This window comes from Accipiter gentilis, chromosome 22, assembly GCF_929443795.1.
Source record: "Accipiter gentilis chromosome 22, bAccGen1.1, whole genome shotgun sequence".
Lineage (NCBI taxonomy): Eukaryota > Metazoa > Chordata > Aves > Accipitriformes > Accipitridae > Astur > Astur gentilis.
In genome coordinates, this window is record NC_064901.1 from 21782913 (window position 1) to 21810544 (window position 27632).

The following is a 27632-nucleotide window of genomic DNA, read 5'->3' on the forward strand; positions in this document are numbered from 1 at the left end:
TATCACCTCCTCCATGGTTCAGCAGTTTCTGAGGACAAGGTAGTATAATTCACTCTTGGTTCCAGGGGCTGCAGATTTACTGGTGTGAATGGTGGGACAGCTGAGCTGGCTCAGTGCAGAGCGCAGATCCAGCAGGAGTCATTCACTGAAGTGCTGCACCCCACGAAACCAGACTGTTTCCTTTGTGATTTTGGAACACAGAGCTCTGGGGTGTATGGTGCAAAAGCACTGGGGCTCACTGAGAGAACTTGAGTTTGCAAGGGCTTATGAGATCTGGGTAATGCTGATCCTGCTTATTTGAGCTTCCCTCTGCACAACCATCTTGTATCCCTCCACTTTAGACTCCATATTTGAGATCTTTCTGGACATTTGACAGTTCACTTGCTTTCATTTTAGGGATGTACTTTTAACTGGCTGCATGATAACCAACCTGAGTTGCTCCATATTCTCGACTATAGAAAAAATGCAGTCTACGTATGCTCAGTGAGAACTTTCTAGATTTTATCCTCTGAAGAAGTTTTGACTGTATCAATTGGGTCTAGTGTGGAGGTCAGCAGAATTTTCTCTGCATTTGTCTCTGGGCTACTGTGGGGCTTGGGCTGAATTCACACGCTTGAACTAAGAGCAAACAGCACGTATGTCCTGTGCTCCAAATAGCATCTCCCTCAGGCACATACAAAATGGAGGGGAGAGCTGGGGGGGGGCAAAGAGTTGGACCTTCAGAGAGAGAAGGGAACACACCAAGTAGAGTGGGACAAGGAAATAAAAATACGTAATTAAAGGGTAAGGGTGGGGAGAAGAAAACTGAGGCTAGAGGTTGTGGGAGGGGTTTGAAATAGATCCTCAAAGGACAAGAATATTGAATGGGGAGCTGGGATACAAATGGGAGGAAGAGAAGAGAACTGGGAGTCTGTAGGTGATAAGACTGAAAGTATAAGAGGATGTGGGATGGGAAGACTGTAAATGGCTGAACAAATATATTGGAACTGAGAACCATTCACTTAAAGAGAAGCTGGCTGGAGGCACATGTGAGAAAAGTTGGTCTGAGAGGAAGAAATAAGGCAAGCTGGGCAAAAGCTGAAACCTGACATTGAGAGTGAAGTAACTAGGATATACTGAATATGGAGGCATTTGGTGGCTGAGTCTAGAGATGGAGAAAAGCTGAACGAAGACCTGGGAGTGGATAGCTGGGTCTGGCTGAGAAAGGAACAGACTACAGAGTGTTGGTGGGTGGGAGAAAGTGGAAGAGGGAAAGTCTAAAGAATCTAGAATTATGTTTCTAAAAGCAAACACTCAAAACTCAGAAAATTAGTTAGTTAAATCTGAAAGAAACCCAAACTGATTTGTATATGCAAATGCCCAGCTCAGCACCCAAACATTCTTCATTTTGCATAAGGCCAGTGGCATTGGAGCATTCCACACAAAGGTGTCAGTGGTCAAAGGGCTTCTCGTACAAAGAGCACTGCTGCTCTGCTGCTGGGGAGTTAAAACAAAAGCTCAGAGGCAGCCCTTAAAGCACAGAAACTGCATTCCTTCCTACCACAAAGCCGCTTCCCCAATCCTTTGCATAACCTTGGTCTCCCCAACACCTCCTCCCACCCTTCCTTCTCCTCCACCACCTCCTGCTAAACCTTATCTGCTGTACCACATCCTCATTCTCCTCCTGTCCGTAGACTGCTTTGCTGATTCTCACGTACTCCTTTGGCTCCCCAATAGTAAAAAGTAACACTGTGGGGAACTGAAGGCATGCAGAAGGGGGATGTGGCTGTATGAGTGGAGAGAATGGAAAGAAACAGAGAATGGGGAGAAAGTTGCCCTGAGAAACCTGATCTAATTGGCCTGCTTTGAGTAGGGGGTTGGATGAGGTGACCTCCAAAGGTCCCTCCCAACCTAAGTTACTCTGTGATCCTGTGTGGTGATGTGAGGTGTTGAGAGAGAAATAAATGGGGCTAAAGCAGGCACAGATGAGTTATGAGTGAGATAATGAGAAAAAATATCTGTAGCCTACTGCTTTTTTCATGCTCTTTGGAAGAAGTTCACATTCCCCAACTCTTGGAATAGGACTCTGATGACTTGGGTTATGTACAGACCTCCCTAATACCACAGGCTCAACTGAACCAACTGAATTGCAACATGCAAATTTGTTAGAGAGGAAAGGTGAAAGAAACTTACTGAAGTTTTAGCTATGTTACAGTTGCTTCAAAGAGCAAAGCTCTTTGTGTACTTGACTGTAGCATGAGATTAGTGGGTTCATTACAGTAGCTTTGTTTATTACAAGCTTTACATTTTTAGTGTTTTAAGTATATGGGTTTGTGAAATTATGTAAATCTGGTTTCAGTATTGGTTAGAACAAGGAAAGGTGGTGAGACAGCAAGTTAACACACAAAATAAATTAGAAATTAGTGCAAATTCTTGGAATTGGTACCCACAGAGTGCTGTAGTCTGTGTCATACCAGTCTTTTCTACTAGTAATCCATACATTTTAAATACATGAGTGGGATTCCCATGGAGAAGATATTGTTTTGGGCTTTGTCAAAGAAAAAATACTTACTGTAGTGTCATTAGTGATTAAGTCTCTGCTATGAATTTACAATGTGTGGTTAAAGTATAAGCAAAATTAGGGCAACAGAGTAAATAAACTGAATTGAACTGTCATGTGATATATGTACTTGTTATGACATTGACACTATCGTTTGAATTAAGCTTGATGATTATGAAGTGACTTTTGTTGTGCAGAGTTTTGAATGAGGGAGAAAAAAACTAGAAAGAAATGGAAGAAAAAGAGATTAAGGGATACAAGTAGAAAAAGTAAACCAAGGCAGAAGGTTTACTGAGGCAAAAAAACCTGGCAAAGTACAGAGCATAAGCCCTCTTGTAATAAAAAATGAAGACAAATACAGATTATAAGAATCTGGCAGTGTATGGATCTCAAAATGAGGCTATGGAGATAAAATTTAATGAAAGAAGAGACAAAAAGAGAGTAAATATATTAGGATATGTATATGTGTATTTTTCAGGAAATTTGGGGGATTCGATAAATGGGGACTGTCAGGCAAAACCAAATGATAGCACCTTTAACTGCAGTTCTGTCTGATGTAGGTGAGTAGCAGCTCAGTTTAGAAATGTCTAAAACTCTCTTTGACTGGGTAGAATTAAAAAATATATGCTATTTCTGTAAATTATTATAAGCAGATTATCCCTTAGTACAGCCAGTGCAATTTTTCTACGTTCCACACCTCTGATGTATGGCTGGAGGGAGTCTAAATTATTGTAGGAAGTTCAGTATTTTGGATTTAGCTCAGCAATGGCTTTCTGAATAATATCTTTCCACAAGGGTTGATTAGGAACTAGTCAGCAGCTAATAAAGGTGGTTGTTTTTTTTAAAGCAGGCTGCAAAGTTCATATGTAAGTTGAATATCCAGCTGTAGTATAAATGCTGGCTTTGAAAGTTGACTGATGACCTCTAACAGCAGCGGACCACAAAATGTTCTAATCATGGGTCATGTCTCCAGATAATGACCTGACCTACCTTATTCCAGCACCTCTGCCCGTCTGATACTCGGCCACTTTCAGAGAAAATGGAATGCTTGCTTCTCTGTAATTTTCCAGTGATTTTGTCACATTAATTTTGGTATTTTTCTCTAAAACAGCCAAAGAGCTTCTGCTTGCATGTGCAACTGAATAGTATAATTCAGCTTGATTAGACAGCATGCTATCCAGGCCATTTTGATTGGATGGGATACAAACAGTACTGTAGTGGAGAAGCATCATCATTTGGTCTCCTTAACAGCTAAACCACGTGATTATTCAGACTCTTTATGCCACAGATGAAAACCTAACCAGAAACAGATGGGGAGTGAATATTTTTAGAAACAGTATTTCAAAGCATTAACAAGAGGAAGAGAAAAAGATTTCAACTTTGGAGATAAAGAAAATTTTAAACCTGCTTGTTAAAGCATATTCAATAGTATTTTAAAAAAATGTTTTAGTTATAAATAATACTGTCCCAATAAATATTTTTCCTCAGATTCTTCCATTTCCATGTTACTTGTGGCCAGAACTAGTGTAAAATGCAAATTCTTCAATTCAACTACAAGTAGCTGCTCTAAAATAATATTTTATAGTAATGCATGCACAGTGCTCAAATCACTTATTTAAAGGTTCTTTTTGTTTCTGTTTGATCGTTTATTTTAATTTTGTATTATTTCTCCAGCATCTAATTGTTTTCTATGCAAGACTTGCTAGGAAAATGGAAAACTAGGTCTGAGATCTAAGAAGGCTTTTTGACAAGCTTGAAATGGCTTTTGTGATATCCTAAACATCTCCACAATTAGCTCACCAGTTAGCTCTTTTCAGTCATCATAGTTTTCCTGCAAGAGGAAATGATCCTTCTCTTCTAAATAATAGTGTCAGAGAATGATCAGTTCTGCTTTTCAAGCTGTGCTTGTGATAAAGATATTTTTATTAAGAGAGGAATTAATCCTCTAGTTTTCTTGAATCTCAAGTCTGAAAGTCTGATGAGGACAAATGTCTTTTATCTCTTTCTAGTAGCAGGTTAGTGGTGGAGAGTCATCATCAGTACCAAGCAGAAAAGTCCTGTTTCTAGCTCAGCATTGAAGAAACCCTAATTATGTCAGTGTTGAGTGTTGTTCTAGTCTTCTGAGAGCTACCTTCAGTGTCTTCGGCTTCCGTCCTACAATTGAATATGGATGCAGATGGTGTTTATATCAGTCTAATTTAGTGAGCATTACATTGTGTCCTATAGGAAATAAATTCTTACAGTACAATTTTACAAACAAAATATCTTCTTAAATTGTTTTATAGCTTTGACATATCCTAACCCTAATTGAATAAAAAATATTTATCTAGGAGAATATACATGATCCTCAAAGAACAGTAACTAAAAGTTGGGTTGCAAGATTTTTTATAAGCCTGAAAGATAGTTTCTATTTATTATTCTTGTCTTGGATAGAGAAAGTTCTGAAGCCCTCACCCGCTTTTAACTCTCAGTTGATTTCTGGCATCAATTGATGTATTTATTGTGTTCATGAACTGGGAAGAAGAATTGGGAAGTACTTCACTCTGATGTTTTTTTAAGCAGGAGCTTCTTTCTGTTTGGCTCCAAGGAGACACTGCAGCCCAGAGATGTCACCAGACTTCTCACTTCCACAGTGAGATTGTTAGTGCAGATAAAACTGACTACATTTAGATACAATTTTGAGAACTCAGGTCTTTAAGAAACTCATCACTTTCAACTATTTTTGGTTTCACTGAGGAGCAAGCTCTGAAAACCTTCCAGCTTCCAAATTGTCATATTTGGCATGTTCTACTACATTTTAATGTTGTTAAACAAAACGTTTCTCTTCATTCTAGACCTATCTCATTTCATGTCATCTATTTTGGAAGAGTCATGATGATAGCTCCTGATTTATGAGTGCTTGAACCCAGCTGAGATATGTTAAATAATGTTAAAAGTTAAAATGCTAATTTTCTTAGTGTTGGTTGACTTTGGTTTTCTTTTCTGTGTTTAGATGTACTGGGTAACTTTACTGTGGTATCTCAGGTGTTGAATTATCTTTTATTTTGCATTTTGAGTGTAATCTATACAACGCAGTTGTTATTAGTTGCTACTAACTGTTTTACAGTAGGGACTAACATCCACAGTTAAAAGCTTGAAAAACTTTTGTACTAGAATTCTGCAAAGACATGATTAAATACAACTTATTTCCCAGAAAGGTTCATAAGCTAAAATCAAGATATCACTGTGGAGGTAAGCAAGCAAGAGGAAAGAACAGGAGCAGGAAAATGAGTGAAACCACAGAAGAACATGGTTAATTGTTATGTTCTAAACCGGATGAAGCTATAAATGCCATTCTTGGTATAAGTGAATAGAAATTATTCAACTGGCAGGGCTTCATTTGCACAGGAAAAAATAATGATGGAGAGATATATATATATATGTACTTTAAAATTGACTTCAGTGCTGTAATCTCTCTCACAGTAATGTATTTCACCTATTATCTTTGTTATTTAGTTTGACAGCATTGATGATGTTTCTAAGTAAATTAAGAAGTAGTGACAGATGGATAAGGCCCTATAACCCATTGTGCTTTTTATTCAGGTACCACACATGAGCTGTATCTGCATAACTGAATGCACATGAGATTTGTTTGTGAAGTAATCATTTATTATGCAAACACCAGAACTTCATTATATCAAATTTTATTAAATATGTACAAGTTATTACTATTTAAAAGAACGAGTATCATTCCAAGATCTGCAAACTTCTCTCTAGCTTTGAGAGCTGCGGCAGAGCCTGTATTAATGCTAGTTTGAAAGCTGTAAGCTAATGCAGTGTCACTGTGAATGACACAGCACCACCTTTGAAGGCAAAACTTCATCAGCTGTATTCTTTAGTTACAATATAATCAAACCAAATCTTTCCTGACAATAATATATTTGTACATTGTTTAAATTTCCCAACTCTGTCCAACTTGTAGGATGGAAGCAAAGAATTCTGTCACGTTTAGGATTCTCAGATGCTGAAGAAAGGAATTCGTACCAGAAACATCTGACGGTAAAGGCCATTTAAAGGCAGAGAAGGGGGCACAGGAAGCAAAGAGAAAGATGCGTCCATCTCCTCTGCTGGTACCCAGCCAGGAGGTCTTAATATTTTTCTTGCTTAGGGTCCCATGGCCTCAGTGAGGATAATGCTTCCTATCAGTGACCCCCTTTCCCATCACCTCTCCACTAAACTGGTAGGTCAGCTTCTTCTTGACTTTCTTGACCTCCCCTGTCTTGCCATAGTTTCTCAAAGCCCGTGCCATCTTCTGGTAGGTCATTTTCTTGCGATTGCCTTTCTGGATGCCCCAGCGATGTGCCAGTGCTTCTTTGTGTTTGGAGGAGAACTGGAAAGTACCTTTTTCCTTGTCCACCCACCAGATGCTGTCCTTCATGTCTCCACTGCGAAGAAGGTCCAGAAGGAACTGATACAGACGTATCTTTTTCTTGCTACCTGTGTGAGTGTCAGAGAAGAAAGGCATTGGAGCATTAGTATTAGCGTATAGCTCCTGATGAAACAGCAGAACGTATTTAATTCATTTAACTTTCAGCTAGCTTGTCAGTCACGTAACTTCTTCAGTTTGCAACATTTATAACAATAGACAGTGTTACACTGTGAGGACATAATGTGGTGGATTGATGTACCAAGAAGAAAAAATAGGAATAAGGAATTCCAAAAGCCAAACCCTTGTTTTGAAATTAATTTGCTAATTTGAAGCTAACTGAAAAACATTGCTAATTTGAAACTAACCTGAAGCTAATTTGGGTAGCTTATATGGAACCTGACTTTCAGGTACGGGGCAAACAGAGCTAAATATTTCTAAAAATCCATTCCCGGACATTCTTGCCTTGGTTTTCCTGCCTGTTAATGGAAATTGGAGTAGAAATGGCAAAAGCCATTTCCATTCAGGAAGCCTGAATAGGCAAGGCAGAAGGAGGAAGCGGGAGTACGTGAAGAAACAAGACTTGAGATATAGACACAGTTGTGGTCATAAAAGATTCGGAGGACAGGAGACTGCAAGCAGTCAGGGAAAGCGAAGCTTTGGCAGTGGGATAAAATACTAGCACAGCAGCTCTACAGTTTTATGGTAATGTAACAGCTGCTCAGCACATAGCTTTATGACGTCCCTCTGTCTTCACTGACCTGTTTCTCCATGCATAATTCCAGGCCCAGGGTCCACACCATCGGTCTCCCCATCTGATACCTCCAATGGAGGGCTCTGCCTCTCTATGTCCTCCTCATCAGAACTGGGCTGCGGCGGAGAGGAGTACTGTAGGCACATCCGGGGCAAATAGGACACCTTTGGGAGGAAAAAGTAGGAGAGGGAGGAGGTAGTGATAGGGAGTGGGGCATTGAGATAAAAAAAGGAAATATCATGGAGAGAGTTACAGAGAAAAGGGGGGAGAAAGTAAGAGGTATATGACATTGTTTAGGGTAATACTGAGTGACTTAGTTGTTGACATATATAATGAATACTATGCAATTAAGAAACACTGACAGCTAACAGGTCAACACTTCCACATGTACAAAGATGCATCTTTACAAGAGGGAAGGAGGAATAAGGTTGTGAATATCGGAACTTTACCCTATATTATATCCTATGCAAGTGATATTGCCCCTCTTCGCCCATACCTCCCCAGAGCTAGCATTCTTCCTGATGAGTTTTTGATCTCTGTTGCCTATCCCCAGTGTAAAACTGCTTCTGAGAACAACTTCTTTTCTGACACAGACCTTCTGGAACTACTCGTTTCAATTTGAAAGAGCTGAACAGTTCTGCCCTAGCATGGCTGCTTTGACTGGCTTTGGCTCTGTGGTACTCTTCTTTTCTCAGGCATAGTACCTTCTGACAGCACTGAAACCCTACAGCACTGCATCCAGCTCTGGAGATGGCGTTACACAGGTTGGTCAGCTTCCTATCCTGAATTTCCCCGTGAGGAGGGCAATAGCCTTAGCACTAAAATAAAGGATACATCATGCTTGTTCACATTCTCTTTTCCTAAGTGGCTATCTGAAAATTCCCCATTAATGGGGATTTCTCATCTGCAAAGCTAGCAAGCCACTTTTTGTGCTAAATTCTCTTGCCCTTATATAGGCATCTTGTCAGGAGCAGTGTGGAATATACCTCAGCTCTGTAAATTCTCAGTTGCAGTCTGGTTTATTAGGGATCATGACCAGTTGCCATGAATTATTGCAGCTTCTTATTTAAGAATGAGAAACAGATCAGTCTGAGGGGCAGGGAGTCAGAACACAATTCCTACATTAAAAAAAACCCCAACCAACATTCCCCAAACCCAGCAGCATGTAGAAGGTGGTTCTCAGGAAATGGGCCAGATAAATAGTCCTGGAAGGTCAGCTCCTTTTGAACAGCTCTTCCTTTGCTCTGCTGAGAACAGACATCTTGACCCTGATTAAGACATTGAGGTGCTGGAGCATGTTCAGAGGAGGGCAACCAAGTTGGTGAGGGGTCTGGAGCACAAGTCTTATGAGGAGCGGCTGAGGGAACTGGGGCTGTTTAGAAAAGAGGAGGCTGAGGGGAGACCTTATAGCCCTCTACAGCTACCTGAAAGGGGGTTGTAGTGAGGTGGGTGCTGGTCTCTTTTGTCAGGTGGCTGGAAATAGGACAAGAGGAAATGGCTTCAAGTTGAGGCAAAGGAGATTTAGGTTAGATATTGGGAAAAATTTTTTTACTGAGAGGGTTGTCAAACATTAGAATGGGCTGCCCAGGGAAGTGGTTGAGTCACCATCCCTGGAGATATTCAAAAAGCAAATGGACAGGGTACTTCAGGACATGGTTTAGTGGGCATGGTTGATGGTTGGACTCGATGATCTTGAAGGTATTTTCCAACCTAAATGATTCTATGATTTCCTTCGCAGGGGACCTTAGGCACTGAAGCGGGGAGTGGGTGTTCACTTCATGAGTCACACCACCCACCCCATGTCGGGCTTTGCCAAGTGGTGCTTTTCAGATGAGTTTTGCACCAGCTTAAAATGTCCCAATAAGGAGTGTGCAAAGGGCTGGTTTTGGGGTGCAGCAGCTGGCGGTTAATGAGTTGGCAGATTGGCTGGAGCCGATCTGGCAGGAAAGCCAGGATTGGGTAAGAGTATGTGTAAGCTTCCTGTCAGATCCCCAAGAGCGAAACTTCAGCCCTCACCACAGAGTCACCTTTAGCTTTTTACAGTTATGAAAGCTGCGGCCTCAGGGGTAGGAAGGAAGGGAGAGCTCTGCCATGTGGGGGGTGGGCAATGAGAAGGTGGGACAGTGTCTTACAGGGGAGGGGAACAGAGATTGGTGGCCCTGCAGAGCAAAAGGTTGTGGAAACCTGGATTGTGTTGTGGGGGTGGTGTGGGAGTAAGGAAACCGCTCCTCTGGGGCTGGAGGGGGACGGTGGGAGAGTGCTGTGGGGGACAGAGAGGCAATGGTGTCTCACAAGAAAAGGGAGTTGCAGAGGCCAACCTGGGGAGTTGAGTAAGCTTCCCCTACCCTGTCCTCACTTTCCCTATCTGCTGTATTTTTGCTTACGCTTACTCTGCACCTGAAACTCAGTGTAGGTGAATACATACAGTGTCACACAGTTATGTTACAGAGAGTCACAGAGGACCTGTTAGTGTGTCTGAAAAAGCCAGGTTACTAATATGGTTCTGGAGAGAGAAAGCTTAAGAAACTGCTAGCTTCTTTCCATATTCCGATGTTGTCTCAGGATCTGTGGCATCCATTTGTGATTTTCCTCTTTCTAAAGCTCTTCACAGTTTCCCAACCTTTTCTTTAATTCTCCCCTCAGAATGACTATTATTTTCTTAATTTATTATTTCTGAGACCACCTGTTGGGAGGCTAGCAAAACTTTTTAAAGAAATCTTGTCCAAGAACAGCTTCAGCCTCAAATTTGATTTCACAAAATAATGTGTTATCAACAGAAAATTAGAGAAATATCTTTGCATGTTCTTCCTTTATTTGCAAACTGTAACTCTGATATTGCAGACAAGCATGGGTGCAGTTAGTAACTGGCAAATTCAGCAGAGGATTAAAGCTTGCTTCCTGCTTCTGTTTCTTTGAAAATACCTTGAATAATAGTATGTGCTACCTGCGACTGCAGCTGAGACACACCAGAGTCTCAACCTCAGAGCATGCCAAGTACCACCTGCATGAGCTACTGTAGGTTAAAGTAAAAAGCCAAAGATCCCCAGCTGGTAAGCAAGAAAAGGGTAGTGGCGAATTCTACCTACTAGTATCTTCTGCAGCTTGGGGTGGGGTGGGGCAGAGAGAGCAAAGCACTCTTTATCAAAAGTTGCAACAAAATTAATTCTCTGCCTTTTGTCCTGAAATTAAAGGTGATAGCTGAGTAGAATGAAGTGGCATAAGGAGAAGCACCCTCTCTTGTTTTTTTGGTGGTGCTTCCAAAGACATCCATAAAGGACCTAATTTTTATTCCTTGCCTTTGGTTGGAGGTAACGGTTGGTCATTATGTATTAGCAGTTGCAGTGAGCAACTGAAACAACTTGAAGCTTCCCACAGACTGCTGTTCCATCAAGCATTTTTTATATTTGTAACTTTCTGTTCCTAATTCTTTGTTTGTATCTACATCTTATATTCTATTCCTGGTTTTTTTTCTGAGTAGTAGGTGAGAAGTTTGATGGCTTGCAGTCAGTTTCCTGTTGACAGTGTTAGCTTCTTCACTCCATTTTTTTCCTTCTTTGTTTTTGATTAATACAGTATTTGTACACAATTTCACTTTGCTTTGAACAAAGAAGCCCAAAATGAGAATGCCATGCATGCAGCTTCTCTCACAAAACTTCAGCAATGGCACCATTATATGCAGCACTGTAATCGGCAAACACTTTTTTCTCTGACCTCAGTCCTACACTGTCTTGTATTCAGCACATTGTAGGTAGCTTGCCTGCCTTGGGAAACTCCTTAGCACAGGATTACCCAGCTTTCTTATTGCTCCCAGTAATGACTTTGGGCATATTCTTGTAGGATTAAGAGTTAGAAGTGATCACACCCACTTTGCTTAGTATCATTGCAGTATGATGGAAACCCTTATAAATTCATCTTTACTGGGAATTCACTGGCACTTCGTGACTATCTTTACTGCACAATGGAGTATCTTTTTTTACAGGGAGATGACTGGCTTCATGTAAAATCTGAGCAGAGACAAGACAGTGTGTTTTGGCTCATGACTTATTTACTTGCAGGTAAAAACACAAGTAGGTTGTCCTCAGCCCATTTCACTGTGGTAAAATTACCAGTGACTTGTCTTTGTTAGCATTTCTTGAACAGGTCATGTAAAATTGTCAGGTCAGGGTTGCATGGAAATATTTAAAACTTTCCTACTATTTGGAGGCTCAGAATACTTCCCAGTAGTCATGGATACCCTTGCTATGACAATGCATAGCTTCTGAGGTCCAGTTCCTCTGCAGAATTTCAAAATAGTTGATTTTCATTCCAAATTAAACAAAATTTTGAAAACCTCCATAAAATGCAATTATCTTTTTAGGTGCGGTTTGAGGAACAAGACTTCTCATTATCCAGATAAAAAGAATGCTTAAACCACATTTGTCCCGAGAATGAAGAGTTTTGTATCAAGTGCTTGGGCAGTAGGAACTTGTGTAATTCATTTCAACAATCTCTTTCACATAAGAGTATGCATTCCCTGGTGCATTATTTTCCTTACCCTTAACTGTCATCCTAAATTCTGAGTAAGGGTTGCTAACCATACCTGATGGTTGAGTCCAATGTGTGTGGTTGGGATTGCAGAATCCAAGACATGCATTTGTTCAATCTCCATGTGCCTGTACAGCTGCTGCAGCTGGGGAGGCTGTACACTCTGCAGTTCTGTAAAGTGATTGTCTCCAAAGGTCTCAAACTCACTGTGCATGTGGTGTGGATGATATTCCCAATAATGATCTAAAGAAAATAAAAAAAGATTGTCTGTCATTAGAAGATTACAAAATGTGGGATTTAACTGTCTTTCATTGGTTCCTACTTCTGTCACTGTCCTTTCTGACCTCTCCACACCATTCCTGTTGACCTGTCTCTGGTGACATTCTATATAGATCCCTGTAAAGTTTCTTTTCCTAATCTCATAAATGCCTGTGGCTGGAAAGTAATACTTAGGCCACTTTAATTAAGAGAACACTCTTAGACGAAGAGATGGATTTCAATGATAATTTAGTACAAGATCCAAGAGACATTAATGCTGGCACCTTTCTCAAGAAGAGACCATAACAATCTTACATTTTCATTATTGAGGCAACAAATTCTACTGATTTACATATTGTCATATTCTCATTACACTCTTCCTCATGGCATGGAAATGAGGAGATGGAGAAAATGTACAGATTATTCTGCAATTATCTTCAGTCTTTATTTTACTCTCCTGGCAAAATTTCAGGAATGCTGCAGAAAAGGCTTGGCATTTTGCTAGATATTTCCTGTAATCATGTGTTGGTATGTCACACATTTTTCAGTACCAGTACTAGCGAATAAAAGGATAAACTGTTGCAGCAGTCTGGTGTACACTGTTTACAGTGAGGCTAAATTCTGATGCAGACTCTTTCTCTACCTTTTTAATCTCTTTAGTATGTTTGCAATTTCTGTGATAGTTTAGATTTTTTCAAAAACATAAAAAAGTGCTCAGATAACCACTATCCTGTTTCCTGACTGATTTCCTTTTAAAATTAATTTCTGTATCATTCTCAGTTTTAGATTTCTGTTTTTTTACTTTAATATAATCCTCCAACATTTTTACAATTTCATATTTGCTGCTCAAAATTTAAAATCTGCTAGAGGAAATGTGAAGCATTGCAAAGGCTATTTCTCTCTTACATACATACAGTAGCTGCGTGCCTAATTATGCATGTATTTGTGTGCACTCTGTTTTTTAAATTCAAAGTCAGCAACACTCCCTCTGCTCTGACTGAGCCAGGAGCTGATCTTCCATAGTTTAACTTTTCATGCATCATTTTATGCATGCCCAAAATTTCTTTTTGATATTCAGTGTAACAGTTCTAATTTATATCTTACTATTCTGAGTTTCCTTCCCTTGTATGACTATAAATAATTTCTGTCCTACCCCTCATGTGTTTTCAGGTTGCTATCAGGTACCCTTACAATCTACTCCTAATTATCACTTAACCCAGCTGCATGTATTTAGCTCTCAGTCCTTCAATATAAATCAATATAAATATATATCAATATAAATTCACCCCCCTAATCATACTTGTGCACTTATCCAAACTTCCTCCCAGCTATTGACATCCTTCTGATAATGCAATGGACAGAACTGAACATGTTGTTCCAAGTGTAGTTGTACTGAATTTATAGAGGAGCAATTGTCTTGTTCTGCAATATGATGTTACTGTGTATGACATTATCTGGATACTAATGTGCTGTGAATAGTTTTTCTTAAATAGCAGTTTCGTTCTTTCTCTCAGCTTCTGTCTCCTTGTCCTTCCCCACTTATGTTTCAAACAGTTAGGTCCAATCTCATTGAGGTCCAATCTCATTGAGGATAGTGACTTTGAATGTGGCTTCCTTTAGAGAGAACTCAGCAATATGTTCATACCAAACATAGTTGACCTGAGAAGTTGTAAGCTCTTTTAGCTGCCTTTATGGATCAGGCCTGTAGAAATTTATTTGGAGGCTCTATCAGACCATTTGCCACAGCAGTGCTTACTTTTTTGCCCTTCCTGCTTTTCTGATTCATGGATAAACCATGTTGCTGCATGTGAAAGGGACGGAAAGGTGCTTATAAAAACACCAGGGAGCTGCTGCAATACTCTGTAACTTCTTTGCTTTGTTGTATAGTGCTTTCTGTGGGCTACATTTGGATTTTATAGCCCAAAGTTATAATTACAATGCACAGTAGCACTTCTTCATGTTGTAGTGCTAGAGAAAAATTTTGTTTTCTCTGGTAAAAAAGTGAGTTTTATGGGTGCAAAGTACCCAGGTACTTTTACATTCACATCTGCTCCAACCCAGGAGGTGGCAGAGTGTGTGTGAGTCTGAATCCACAGGTCATCTAAGGCTGTGTCCCGGTAGGAGGCTTTGGGCACTTTCAATCTGAAACTTTTTTGTTAGTTGGAAGACTGAGCCATACTAACTCATGCTTTTTCTGGGTTAAATTACTGCCAATTTCTCTAAGTAGAGCCAACCATTGAGGCCCCATATACCATGGGCAGCCCTGTATAATAAATTGTTAAGAATACATTGCTGCAGTAATCTATACTTTCGTTCCTTAGAATGATCTGGCTCTGCTCCTTGAGCAGAAAGTCCTCTGTCAGATGGCAATGTATATTCTCAAAGGCCCCTTGTCTTTGATAATCTGCTACAGCAAATGACATGGATGCATAATTGTGAGGATGACAAAGCCCAGGCAAAAGTCTCTGAGGCTGTCAAAGGCAGGTCTTCAGCTGTGGAATGTCTTACTAGTAGTAACTATGGTGGTAAAGGGAGAACATAGTACATTTCCAACATGCATAGCCATCAGTATTTGTGCATGATCTCAGTGGTCTGCTTTTGATTCTTCTTAAATAATTTTTTATCAACAGTCATGTTTTTATACTTCAAGATACGTCTTAGTTTTTTGGAGCCTATGACAACATTCCTGTTGCTTCCAGAACTGTTCTTTTAAACCCTTTCTTAGCAAATAAATTAACCTATGGAACACTATTTATGCATATTCATGTTAATCACTATGTAATATTTAGCCTAGTCTTTACTGAATTCCTTTTTTAAGGAATTAGGTGCTGCTGTAAAAATACTATAGTAGAATAGTACTAATAGCACAGCATTTAGGGACTTACAGTGATCACATAATACTAATACATTACAAAATAAATCTATGTCAGAAATTACTTCAACACAAACTTGTGTTCAAATATTGAAGTTGTGGCAGGAGGAAAAGTCCATATTTCTTTCTAAATTATCTATAATTTGACAGTGATGCTTAGGAAATACAATTTTGGTTTAGTTACATTAAAAGAGAAATTCCGAATTCTGTCTCCACAAGACCCTCTGCAGTTAACCATGCTGGCTAAGTATATTGCACTTGAAAAGATAAAAAAATTCTAAATATCTGTGTCTGCAGTTATTAGAGTTATCAGCAGCTATTGACTTGTGTGTTCTTTGTTAGTGTTATGTCAGTAACACACAGCAATTCAGTTCTTTTCTCAGAACGTAAAGGTGGAAGGAAGAAAAAATAAAGGAGAGAAAAATTCTAGAAATGGAAAGTGTCTGTTCTTTGGGTAAAGGAAAATGTCATTAAAAGCCAAGCTATAGCTGCACAATGGAGTCATTATGAGAAATTTCATGTGAAGTGAAAGAGGATGTGAAAAAAATTCTCTCTTATAGAGACATGGAGATCATGTTTGTTTTGGTCTTGTATGTAGTGAAAGGTTAGAGGAAGGACAGTCATGAATCCTGAACTCCCTCCCATGACAGAGAGGATGTTAGCCTGTTGGGAAGCAATAGCGGACCTAAAGGCATTGTGTTAATATTCACCATGGAGGTAGATTCTCACTCTACAAGTGAGAAAACATAGCTCAGTCATCTTTTGACCAATGCTTTGCTCCTGTTTTAATAGATGAATAATGTCAGAACCAGCAGTTAGAATATGAAAGAGGCTTAAGGAAGATATTTATTACAAAGTGGAGTAATAGGCTAAATCTGCATCATGGAGTGCAAAACCATGCAGAAATTCATGAGCCAGCTTGTGAACCGGAAACGTGACAGCTCTGTCAGCACAGCACCCTGCCTGGTCTAGGGACGTGACTGTGTTGACATGGCTGCACTTGTGAGGTCTACACCAGTGTCTCTGAGCGGTTCTGCTCTGTGCTGTACAGATTTTCCAACTAATTTTGAACTAGGAGAGGGTTTCTTACACAGTGCCACATTGCACAGCTTAGATGTTCCCACTGTGTTTTGCTCATCTGAAAAAACATGCCAAGAAAAAACCCATAGAGGAAATGAGAAAAATATTGAAGGACACCGGAAAATGAATGTCTCGATTCCCTACCGAATCGCTCTCTGTTGAGTGGAATGCTCTGCTCTGAGGCAGTGCAGTGGTCTTATCTATAATGCCAGTAGGATCTCATTAGCTCTCACTTTACAAACTCCATGATTTTAATAATGCCAAATGTTCAAAAATCTGTGAGTCAGACCCCAGCAAATCATGAAGATGGCTTTGAAGCGAGGGGCTTTTTTTCATGAAGTTTGGAGTTCTATATTCCATGTAGCATTTAAGACTAAGGTTCACATGTCTGGACTTTCCTCCACTTCTGTGTAGGGTAAAGTCCTAACAAAATCAAAGATGATATTTTTAAATGATCACATTACTCCAGGAGGTGGGATGAAAATAAAATCCCAAATCACGAAATCTGGTAAGTTCCATGAGGCCAGCAACAAAGAGAACAAGGGTCAGTATTCAGCTTCATACAAAAAGTGATTTTTACTAAACCAATAATGTTTAGTAATAACTTAGAGACAAAGCTGCAGTGGAATTTTGTAATTACTAAGATTGCATTAGTGTTACAAAATATGCTGTATTACATTTACAGACTTACTAGCATACAAGCTCAGGGTAGGGAGATGGACTAATACATGATCATTTGAAGTAGCTTCTGTCCTTCATGACTGTGTCTCTGTGTTTATTACAGTGTTTACAAAACAGTTAAACTACAGTTTACAAAATAAATGCAAACAATGCATGTTGTTATGAACATATGGATATTTTTATGGTGTGTTTTTGCTTGTTAAATTTAGTGTTCGCTTACTGGCAATGATCTCCTACATATTAAATTAGTGACACACTATTGTGTGTACTTTACTGCCTACTCATGTAAACATGGAGTAAGGGTTGCCTTCAGCATTATAATCTAGAAAAGTGACAGTAATGCATGTAGCGCAGATCTACAGATTAAGATATTGCCATCTTTCTTTCACAAACTTAATTTGCTAGCAGTGAGATAGAGCTAGTCTGACACCTGAGCAAGTCCTTCTATTTCTTTAGTGGTCCTTTATCAGCAAAGTCAGAAGTATTATTCTGTCATGTTGTATCTATTTACTTTATCTGGTAGGTTTTCTTTGAGGTCCATAGTAGTATTGAATAGACCTGCAAAATAATTTTTTATGTTCCGCCAGTGATCTCACTGTACCCCAAGCTGAACTCCTCTCTCACAATTCTGTCCTACTTATTTCTTTTTTCCGATCTAATCATGTTCTCAGCTCTTTCACTTGACTGCTGTCACTGCAGCACCTTATTTATTCTTTTTCCCCACCATTTTTCAGTCATTGTGCTTTTATCTACATTGTTCTGAACACTTAGTACATATTTCTAAAAGTAGTTTGTGACATCCCTTTCCTGCTCTTCTGCACAACTCTTCTCAAGACCCACTACTTCTGTCATGGTAACAAAATGAAAGCCAAAGTTGGGTTTCTCAATATCTATAGGAAAGAAGCAAAATGTGTTAATTTGTGTTTTTTACTCCCCTTTGGATTCTTTGGTTGTTCGTTGCTCTTTTGGACTGTGAGCAATTCAGGAAAGCGTAGGGAATATTAGATATTTAGATACAACCAACTACATTACAGGTGCTTTCATAAATAAAAATTTGATTGAAACGTGCAGGCTGGGATTAAGTTGCCTCTTCCATAACCACTTACTGTAGGAGTTAAAACCTTACACAATGTTTTTTCTGGTCTTTAGGACAAGTGCAACACAAGTTTTGGAAGAGACAAATTTCTGTCCAAAGTGGGTGTTTAGGTATTACTTAGGCCATAACCCACATAGGTGACTTTTGAGTTTTTGTTGTGTTCATTATGATGAGTAAAAACATGTTAATGATCTGAGCGGTGTAGTTTAGGAACAGCCTTCCACCAGAAAAATGGGCAGTAAACGAGATGGGATGATAAGATTATGAAAGAGAAAGAGATGTTGTTGCTTTAGGTAGCCTAGATTTAATGAAAGAAGAGTTATTTCCCAGTGCTTTTTCCTACATAGCATCTTTTATATTTATTGTTTAATTGTCACAATTGCCTTTTGAGATAATAAATGTTATCCTCATTTTATGGGTGTGTAAACAGGTACAGGTTATAATGTAAAAACCCTGAATTTCCATGTGGAATTTGCTGCGTTTGATTAACGTGACTTGACAGATGCAATGAGATAACTTATAAAAACTGAATTAATTCTTTGTCTTCAGGCATTAAGGATATAATAGGTGTTTCTTGAATGCAATGTAGAGAACAAATTTAGGTAGCAATCTTTTCCAGTTAAATGCTCAGAACAATCCTATTCTGTAACTTGCTGTCCCTTTAAGGTAGCTTCTGTTGCCACAGATAAAACAGTGCCATGTTGTGAAGTTGTTAGATGCCTTAAATTAAGCAGTGATGGGTCTAGTTGCTATATCAGCGGGAGTCTTTTAGGGAAACTCCAGGATCTGAAGGGACTGCCACGCATGATACAGTAGAACGGTGCTTTTCCTTCCTGAGTCAATATTGACTCTAATATTTTCAGGGTGGTGTTGCTGGACCCTTGCATTGCACAGGAGACAAAATTCATAAAGCAAGACTCTCCCCTCTGCATTGATTTAGAGTCCAGTGCCCAGACAACGTGAAAATAAAAAGACACCAAAGCTTTGAAATCACATACATAAATTGAAGCAATAAATAATTGTACAGTATTTTTATGCTGAGCTAGGAAGCTGTAGCTAGCTACAGCTACAAGGAAGTTTTACATAGGTTTAGAGAGAGGAAGTACTTGGGTGTACTGGAGAAAGAGTGAAAGTTAAAGCTAGGTGTGGCAGCATGCAAAAGAGATAAAAAGAAAGAGGTAAATATATGGAGTCGAAAAAGGCCAAATACCAAAGAAACATAATTAAACTGAAGGCACAAATACAGTATCTAGGACCTAAATCAAACAGGAATTGGAGATGGGAACACAAGAAGAGAAATACAATATTGCAAATCCATTTCCTCAAAGAGTTCTGAAATAAGCAAGAGTGCTTTTGATCGGTAGAGGAAAGTAAAAACACAGTGAAGATAAGGAAGGATAGAGATCATGAGATCCCACCTTCCTGGCACTTCTTGCATCATTCAGTGCTTTCTAAAATTCTCTTTCAGAGAAACTGTGTTGCAGTTGCGGGGTTGGAACTGTGCCATTAAGCAGAATAAAGTATTGTTGGTAAAAATAATTGATTATTGATTGAATTGATTGAATAAAAAAATTATTTCAAAATATGTGCCTATACTTTATAGATCACAGCAACATGTTTGTTCTTTTCCTGAATGTCCTAAATCTCTTTCCTGTGGTACCCCATGAGACTTTATGCTCCAAGGAGATATTTTTTAACTTACCACCATGACTCTCTCCATCACTGTTGAGATACTGGTAATAGTCATGAGGCTGTCGGTAGAGGTCTGACTCATAGGGTACCATATCTTCAGAGGGCTGTAAAGAGAAGAGGAATTTTTAGAACTGTAGAACTGTAAGCTTACACAAATCCCTTCAAAATTATTCGTATAGTTAGTGAAGGGGAGATGCCAACACATATTACATTGCCTAGGGAAAGAAGGTGGAGGCTTCAAGTTCATACTGAATCAGCAGGAATAAAATGCTTGACACCAAACACTGGTTTGCAAAAAAATTATTAAAAAAAAAAAGAGTAATCCGATCTCCTCAGACCCAGTCTGTGTAGCAGAGCTTGTCCTGTGGTATTACACAAGTTCTTGACATCCTGCCCTCCAACCTTCTATGGATACTACTTAGAGGACATCAGGCCCAAGCCAAGATTCCATCACACCAGCATGGCAGGGAAACCTTTTCCTTGGTAGTGACAGACATTTATTATTATTATTCCTCCTGTACACAAAAGAGAAAGCAGAAACTTGTCTTGCCTAAGCATGTTATTATAAGTATTTCTAGGAGGTCTCACTAAATAGTGGCAGTTTGTAGGAGGGTAATGACATTGACAGAGGGCATGAAAACATTTTCTTTCTCAGTTTTTGTCCAAGGTGAACAGTAAATGTTTGCTGGTTCAAATCAGCTGCACAGGGCTGTTAGGTATGCACAGAGAAGACTTAGAAAGTCCAACTGTGGGGCAGATATTGAGTCGTGACCTGTTGGATGCTTAGCTGTAGAATTAAAGTCTTCTCTTCTTAAAACAGGTGACATAGGGTAACTTTCCCACTTGTCTTCCTCCCATGCCTAGTACTCCAATGTTAATGCTGTTTAACGTCTTGTGTTGTTTCAGCATAGGTGGTCTGTTTATTATTAGTTGTGCACAATTCTGTTGCTTCATTTAATGTTTAGTTTTGTCTTTTTCCAGAATGAAGAGTTAGAGAAGGGCTCTGATAAACTTTTGTCCAATTAAGTTTGTTACAATATTTTCTTCCAATCTGAACAAATTCTTACAGTGTCAACAGCAATGTAGAACTCAAACACCTTCTTGCTTTTTGTTTTGAAAGGAAGTTATTTCTAGTAGGTACTAATAGAAACATTTTTCTTCTGTTAATGACTTCAGCATAAGTAACTTTAAAGGACAAATATTTAAAACAACATGATAACTTGCATGATGGACATATTTTTTATGTTTATATGTTCATATGCCTATCTGCATGTCCCAAATCCTTATCTCCCTCCCTAACTCTGTCTCATTTTTGGAACACCAGCATTTTGTAAGCTTAGGCTATGGTGACAGCATGCCAGAAATGCAGGCAAGCTTCTCTTTTTCTTCCTCCTCTAGACTACTCAAAACCATGAAACCTAAAGCAGTAGCTGCCATTAAAATCCAGATGGAGGTGGTAGATAAGCAGCTGGCAAAAGGAAAAGATTTTTTTTTTCTGGTGAAAACTACATCAGAGTTACCATTGCTCATTAACTCTGTTAACTCCTTCAGTTCATTTGGTTGGAATGTGGGGATTTAAAGATTGTCCTTTTCCAGGGATGTGATTTCTGTGATAACATTCAAGAAATTAGATCAAGAAAAAGAGAGACTCGTTCCCAGAAGATTAAGATGTTAGAACACACACAAAAAAAGAAAATACTTCTAGAAATTACTTTGGACCTTGGTGGATCCTTAGTAGCAGCTGCATGCCATATTAGTGTATGATATTAAAATGCACTGGTAAGATTGCCTAAAATGTCATGACTTCCAGAATACACACTAACTGGCCATCAGATCCATGGAATATTGAAAGCCTCAGGAGCAAATCCATTGCCTGGCTGTCAGCTCCCAATATAATCTGTGGTGGTGCATAATTGTTCTGGGGAAATCTTGAGAAGATAGTAACCCACAAAAAAGACAATCTAAGGGAAAGACTAAGTAAAAGGAGCAAATCATCATTTAATTGTATCCGCAGTAGGGATACCAGTGAAGGGATTCCTCTTATTTCTGGTCTCCTGAGGACATAGGTGCAGTCTCCCTTTCCACAGCAATATGATTCCAATACAATTGCCCTTCATCTACACAGAGATTTAATGGGAAGTATAACCTATTTTCCAGATTTCAGAGGGGTGATCAAAGGAGAGAGTACAGCATGGATTCTCTCTGATGCTTCTGGTTTTCCTCTACATATTTTCTTTGTGTTCTCTCTAGCCATGAGTGTTTATACGCATTCACTCACCCCTATTCCTTAGACCTGTGGTGTACTCTGATCTCTGATAAGACAAAGTAATGAGACTGTTTTTCTTTCTTCAGGATAAAGTTCTGAAGGGAATTTTTACTTTTCATTATCTTTGCAAATTAATTCACCCCACTCCCCCATTTCCTTTCCCTAAATATATGCTCCCTGTTAAATCACGTCAGACTGAAGAATGTATGAAGTTTTTGCCTTCATATTCAGAATTGTTAATTTGTCATAACTCAAAGGAAAGCATTCATATTCTGTGAAAGGAGAGACCTCAACATCCGAATGGAAAATCATACTAGCTGGGAGAAGTGGAGGTCAAAAAACTCATATAAATGTATATAGTTTGAAAGAAAAACCTTTGCTTCCTTTCAATTAAAATACCAGAAACAGACTGAAGTTATAAAAATTTTCTGTGTCTAAACACATCAAAGTTTGTAGCTCTGATAAATATTTAGCCAAAAGTAAACAAATTTCCAAAGCAATCAGTGTCCTGTCAATCTAGGCTTAATTTGCTATATAGAAAAAATTTCCACTGCTACAACAAAAGCTCTATCACTTATATCTTTACAGAGGTATAGCTTGGCAGGAAGGCTATATCAGTCCAAAAGTATATAAACGATACATATTTTAGGCATGGGAAAGGATTTTTGACTTTTCCTAGTTGTGTTCTTCCTTTGTTGTCTCTTCTTCCCTAAGATTTTCCAAACTCCTCCATTTCAGTCCAATATACTGTAACAGTCAATAGTGGCTCACAGTCTGGGAGCTGAGAATGAAGTATTTCTACCGTTCAAAAGCTAGTTTTACAAGTTCAGATGTGTATTCAATGACCAGAGCTAAAGGAAGGTATGTTAAGTAGACTCTTTAAAAAGTGATTCCCTTAATATTTAGAGACCTGACTGACTGCAGAGCGAGTTGCAGATACTCAACACATAAAAACCAGTCTGCTTTTACATAGATCATTGGTTTTTTAACATACTCTGTTTTGAAAGTCTGGGACTTAAAGTCTCTTTATTGTGGATTGTGGGAATTTTCTTCCTTGAATTTGTTTTCTGCTCAATGATCCATTTGATCAAATATGTATGTGTATATCCTTGTTAACTCATGCAACCTGCACCAATCCATCCCCACAAAGGACTTGAATTGGCCCTACTTTCTGTCTTGATGTCTGATCTTCAGGGGTACAGTAATATGGGAAGATGTATATTAAATATTTAAAAGTTTATGTATCATAAACTTAATCAGATGGTGGTCAAAGGAGACAGTGCAGCATGGATTCTTTCTGATTATCATATGGAAAGGTGGGATATTTTCCTCTATTCATTAGAGAAACTATTTCCAGGAACCTGTTTTTAATCTGTGTTGGGTTTTTTAATTTTTATTAACAGATTTTCTCTAGTTAGAGAGAAGAGGTTTCACCATGTGCTGCTGTTGCCTCTTGTACCAATCTTTACCCACTTGCCCTGTCCTTCTCTGGAACCTCCCCACCCACACACCCATTTCATCGTCTGTCTTACTAATAGCACTTCCATGACACTGAGCTGTTTTGTTTTGCCTGACAAAAAGCAAAGAATGGCTTATGTTACAATTTAATATTTAACTGATGTCAATGGCCATTTGTTCTATCAATTGTTTTCATGTAAAAGAGTGATAGAAAGCTTTCTTAGCAACTCATAGCTGTGGTCTGAAGTTGATATCTCCTTTCCTACATGCCATGAGGTGCAGTACGCTATCTAAAACTGTATTCCAACCTCAAGCAAGAGGTCAGCAAACAATACTTTATCTGTCACAGACTTTGATAAATGGGGAGTTGCCTCCATCATCCTTCTTTGCCCTGAAAATCAAGGGAAAAGCCACAAAACTACTTCAAGAAAGCTTGGTTAGCATTGGTTAAGAGAGATACAGAGGACTCAACTGAATAGCAATCTGAAAATTCTTGTTATTCACTAAGACGTTGTCACATGATTCCAAGTGATTGTAAATTCACTACATGCTGATCTTTTTTTGTTATCCTCACATAAGTATTCACTGACATGTGATTCAGAAATATTCCACAAAATTTCCAATGATGTGTTGCTGAGACAAATTTTAAGGCCAAGATTAACCATATTTCATGGAAAAAAATTACAGTATAACTATTTTAGAAAAGATGAGTAAAAATATTAACATGATCACTCATTGAGCCAGCCTCACTGGACCATGCTGGCAACACAGTTATGTGGAACAAAGCACTTCTATGGGGCATTTTCGCTCTCATACAAATATACTTCCAAAGCTATGATTTCTACAGGTGGCTACTAGGGATTCACAAGTAACTGGGGTCCTCTTTAGGCAAAGGCGTTAATAATTTTTTACCCCGTAGCACAACTGGATTCTATCATGCACTGGAAGACATGGGCCCAGTTTAAAGAACTTTTCCATACAAAATTCCTGATCTTCAGAGAAAGATGCAGTACTCCTAAACTATTTGAGCAGCATTTTCCAAATGAAGGGTAAGAGTTTCCTAGCATAGTCAAGAGGAAGGCAGTTACTGACCCACCCTCAACTGAAAGGGGAGGGGCAGAGGAGGGAAGTATTGCTTCACAGAAACCCCTGTCTAGAAACAGGCTTCTGTCTCCCCTCTGAAAAAGTCCCAGGAGGCACAGACATTTACAATGATGCCATGTGGGGCTCTAACTGGCGGTGCTCAAAGCACACTTAAAACAATGTTGAAAGTACAAAACAAAAAATTATTAATTTTTGGACATTTTATTTACAAAAATAAAAAACAAATTGCCCTGGCAAGTGCTCCTGTAAGACGTAATTGTATTTTCACTGCTTGTTGTATCATTCATCTGAACAGAGTTCAGCCAGAACGTTAACTGCAATGCAAATTAGAATATGGGCCAGACTGTGTTATTTTCACCCCATTTATTAAAAGTATGCACTGAAATTCCATACTGAAAAAAAGAGTCCAGAAAACTTGGCTGTAAGTGAGTGAGTGGACAGAAAATTAACAGTTATATCTTTTTTTTAAAATGGAGATGCTGGTTTCTGTCTAGTTGAGGACAAGGTTTGGGTTTCTTTTTAAATTTTTTTTTAAGCTCAGTACGTAGCGTATTGAGAAATCTCTGTGTACTTTTTTTTGTTTTCTCAGTTTCTTTTCAGATTTCGATTCTGACATATTTAAAGTAGATCCACTGGGCAACTCAGTATATTAAAGAAAAAGAAAAAGAAAAAGAAAAAGAAAAAGGAAAAAAGATTTTTCAGTTCTTCTCACCCTTTGGGTAGATAGGGGATTTCAGGGACACAGATGACAAACTGCTACCATAAAGGGTCTCCCAAAAAGAAGACATATTTTTTCAGTGAACATGGACACCAAACATGAAAGGAATTCAAAGGGCCATCTTTCTGGGTGGAAGATAAGGAAACATGTCTTTAACCTTCATTACATGGGACAAGACAAAACCAAAACTTGATACAAGTTTTGTTTAAAGGACTCTTGGATCTGCATTGTCTCCTTCTGTTTTCTGAACACATATAGCAATTACTGTAAGTCATCTACCACATAAAAAGCCAAGTAAAACACCTTATCTGACATCTCTTCAGCTTCTACAAACCTAATAAAATCTAGTTAGGGCCTTTTTTACACTTTCTGCTTAGAGATTTCCCATTAAGGTTTGTTTCTGAACATCAGGTTAGTGGCAATACGTTCTTCATAAATAATAATTTCCGAACTCACCATACAATAAATTACAGCAGTGTAACAATGCCTCAGAGTTAAAGAAAGGGTAGAAACAGCCTCATAAGCATACAGAAAGATTTGTATCTTAGAGAAAACATTGAAAGACCCCATTAAGTCTATGGGGTTTTTCCCGTCATTCACCAATTGCTTTTCATAGCAAGTGAATTCAAGAGAATTCAGTTCAAGAGAAGCTGAAGTTAGAAAGTAAAATGCCATAATAACAAAGAGCAGAGAGTCCTAAAATCTGCAATACATAAAATCAGCATTCAGCAACTCTTCTCTCACAGATCTGTAGATAATTAAACACATAAAGTATGTCAGACTCCAGATTATTAAGAATTACAACTTGGAAGAAAGTCTTGGCCTTATATCACAAAGCCAGCACTGAAGAAAAAAATTTACTGACTTGTACACATACTGAACAAAAATACTGTACATTTAATCTGTGAAAACAAATGGAGATCAAAATCAGATACAAGTTTAGGGAGGAAATGTTAATTTCCCATTCATTTCAATGTTGTCACTCGCTTTATATATTGACCTAAGCCCAACTTCCTGACATTACAAATACAGACCAAAATAGAGATATTCTCAAATAATAAAACCTTTTGCTACTGAGCCCAATGATCCATATTAGAAATAAACCCCATATACTCACAGGGGGAATGAGGGGAAATCCTTCCATTTTGCAAGCTTGCAACATTCAGCCAACTTCTGAGTGAATTTTTCTTAATTCAGTTTTCAAACATCCAGAATAACTGACTTGAAAAAATCACATAAAAAAAAAAAAAGAAAAAAGAAAAAAAAAAGAAAAAAAGGAAAAAACAAGAAAAAAGTGAGATCCTCGGACTCCGTGAAGTCCTTTTGCTGATGGATCTCAGGATAGGAGAAGGACCCTAACAAGTTTTCATAGTTTGCCCTAATAGGTTCTGAGGTGCACTTCTTCCCGAGTTCTACGTGAAGTTCCTGATTTTATCAAATGTCTGTAGAAGGGAGATAGCCCTTGGGTCTGTCAGCTTGCTGTGACATCACAGCTTTAGCCAGTTTGCATAAATCTCATTTCAGGGAGTTGCGGCGCTGTAGCAGGAAGTCTGCTTGTGAGCCAGATCGGCCATGGGCAGGTGCTTACTGTGTAATCAGCAACCCAGAGCTTGGGCCTGCTACCAATAAACAAGCATACGGGTGCAGTGCTTTGTGGAAGACTATGTGCTTCCCACTGTAGATGAACCATCGCGATGGTGCTGCTTTCTGGTTTAATGATGTATCATGGAGACATAGTCCTGGCAACTTCTGTGAGGACAGTGCAGTGGCATAGACCTGCTTTCATAGTAGTCCTGTGTTGGAATTAGGTGGCAATACGTAGCAGAAAGCAAAAAAAAAGTATGCAGTTTCAAATATACAGTCTTACGTTTCTGCAAAACACTGAAGATAAGCCCATGAGACTTTCCTCATAAACTTTGCAGTAAAGCAAAATGATTCAGTGATAGACACTTAGTCCTCTTATTTGTTTCTTGTGATGTCTTTTCTCTTCTAGCTCCTGCAAGGAGAAAGTGAGTAGGCGAAAGGAGAAAGTATTACATGTCCCATGCAAAGATTTGACTTCTCTCAGATCCTGAGTGCCTTTAACAGTGAGTAGAGAACAAGATTTGCAGAGTTGTATCTAAGAGTCAGGTGCCGAAATTTCTTGTAGAGGTTTAGCTTTAGCTCTTCTCACATGGTGTTCTCC

General features: G+C 38.8%; 1 protein-coding gene across 1 annotated transcript; it reads right to left on the bottom strand.

Moving 5' to 3' along the window:
* Window positions 1-6206: 6206 nt before the first annotated feature.
* SPI1 (Spi-1 proto-oncogene) lies at window positions 6207-26904 on the bottom strand. The gene is made up of 5 exons (XM_049825752.1): window positions 26565-26904; window positions 19912-20005; window positions 12278-12465; window positions 7706-7862; window positions 6207-7015 (listed from the first exon to the last, which is right to left on the bottom strand). Exons 1-5 carry the CDS (start codon window positions 26607-26609, stop codon window positions 6699-6701), a joined length of 801 nt encoding a protein of 266 aa, XP_049681709.1. The 5' UTR covers window positions 26610-26904; the 3' UTR covers window positions 6207-6698.
* Between the last annotated feature and the right edge of the window lie 728 nt (window positions 26905-27632).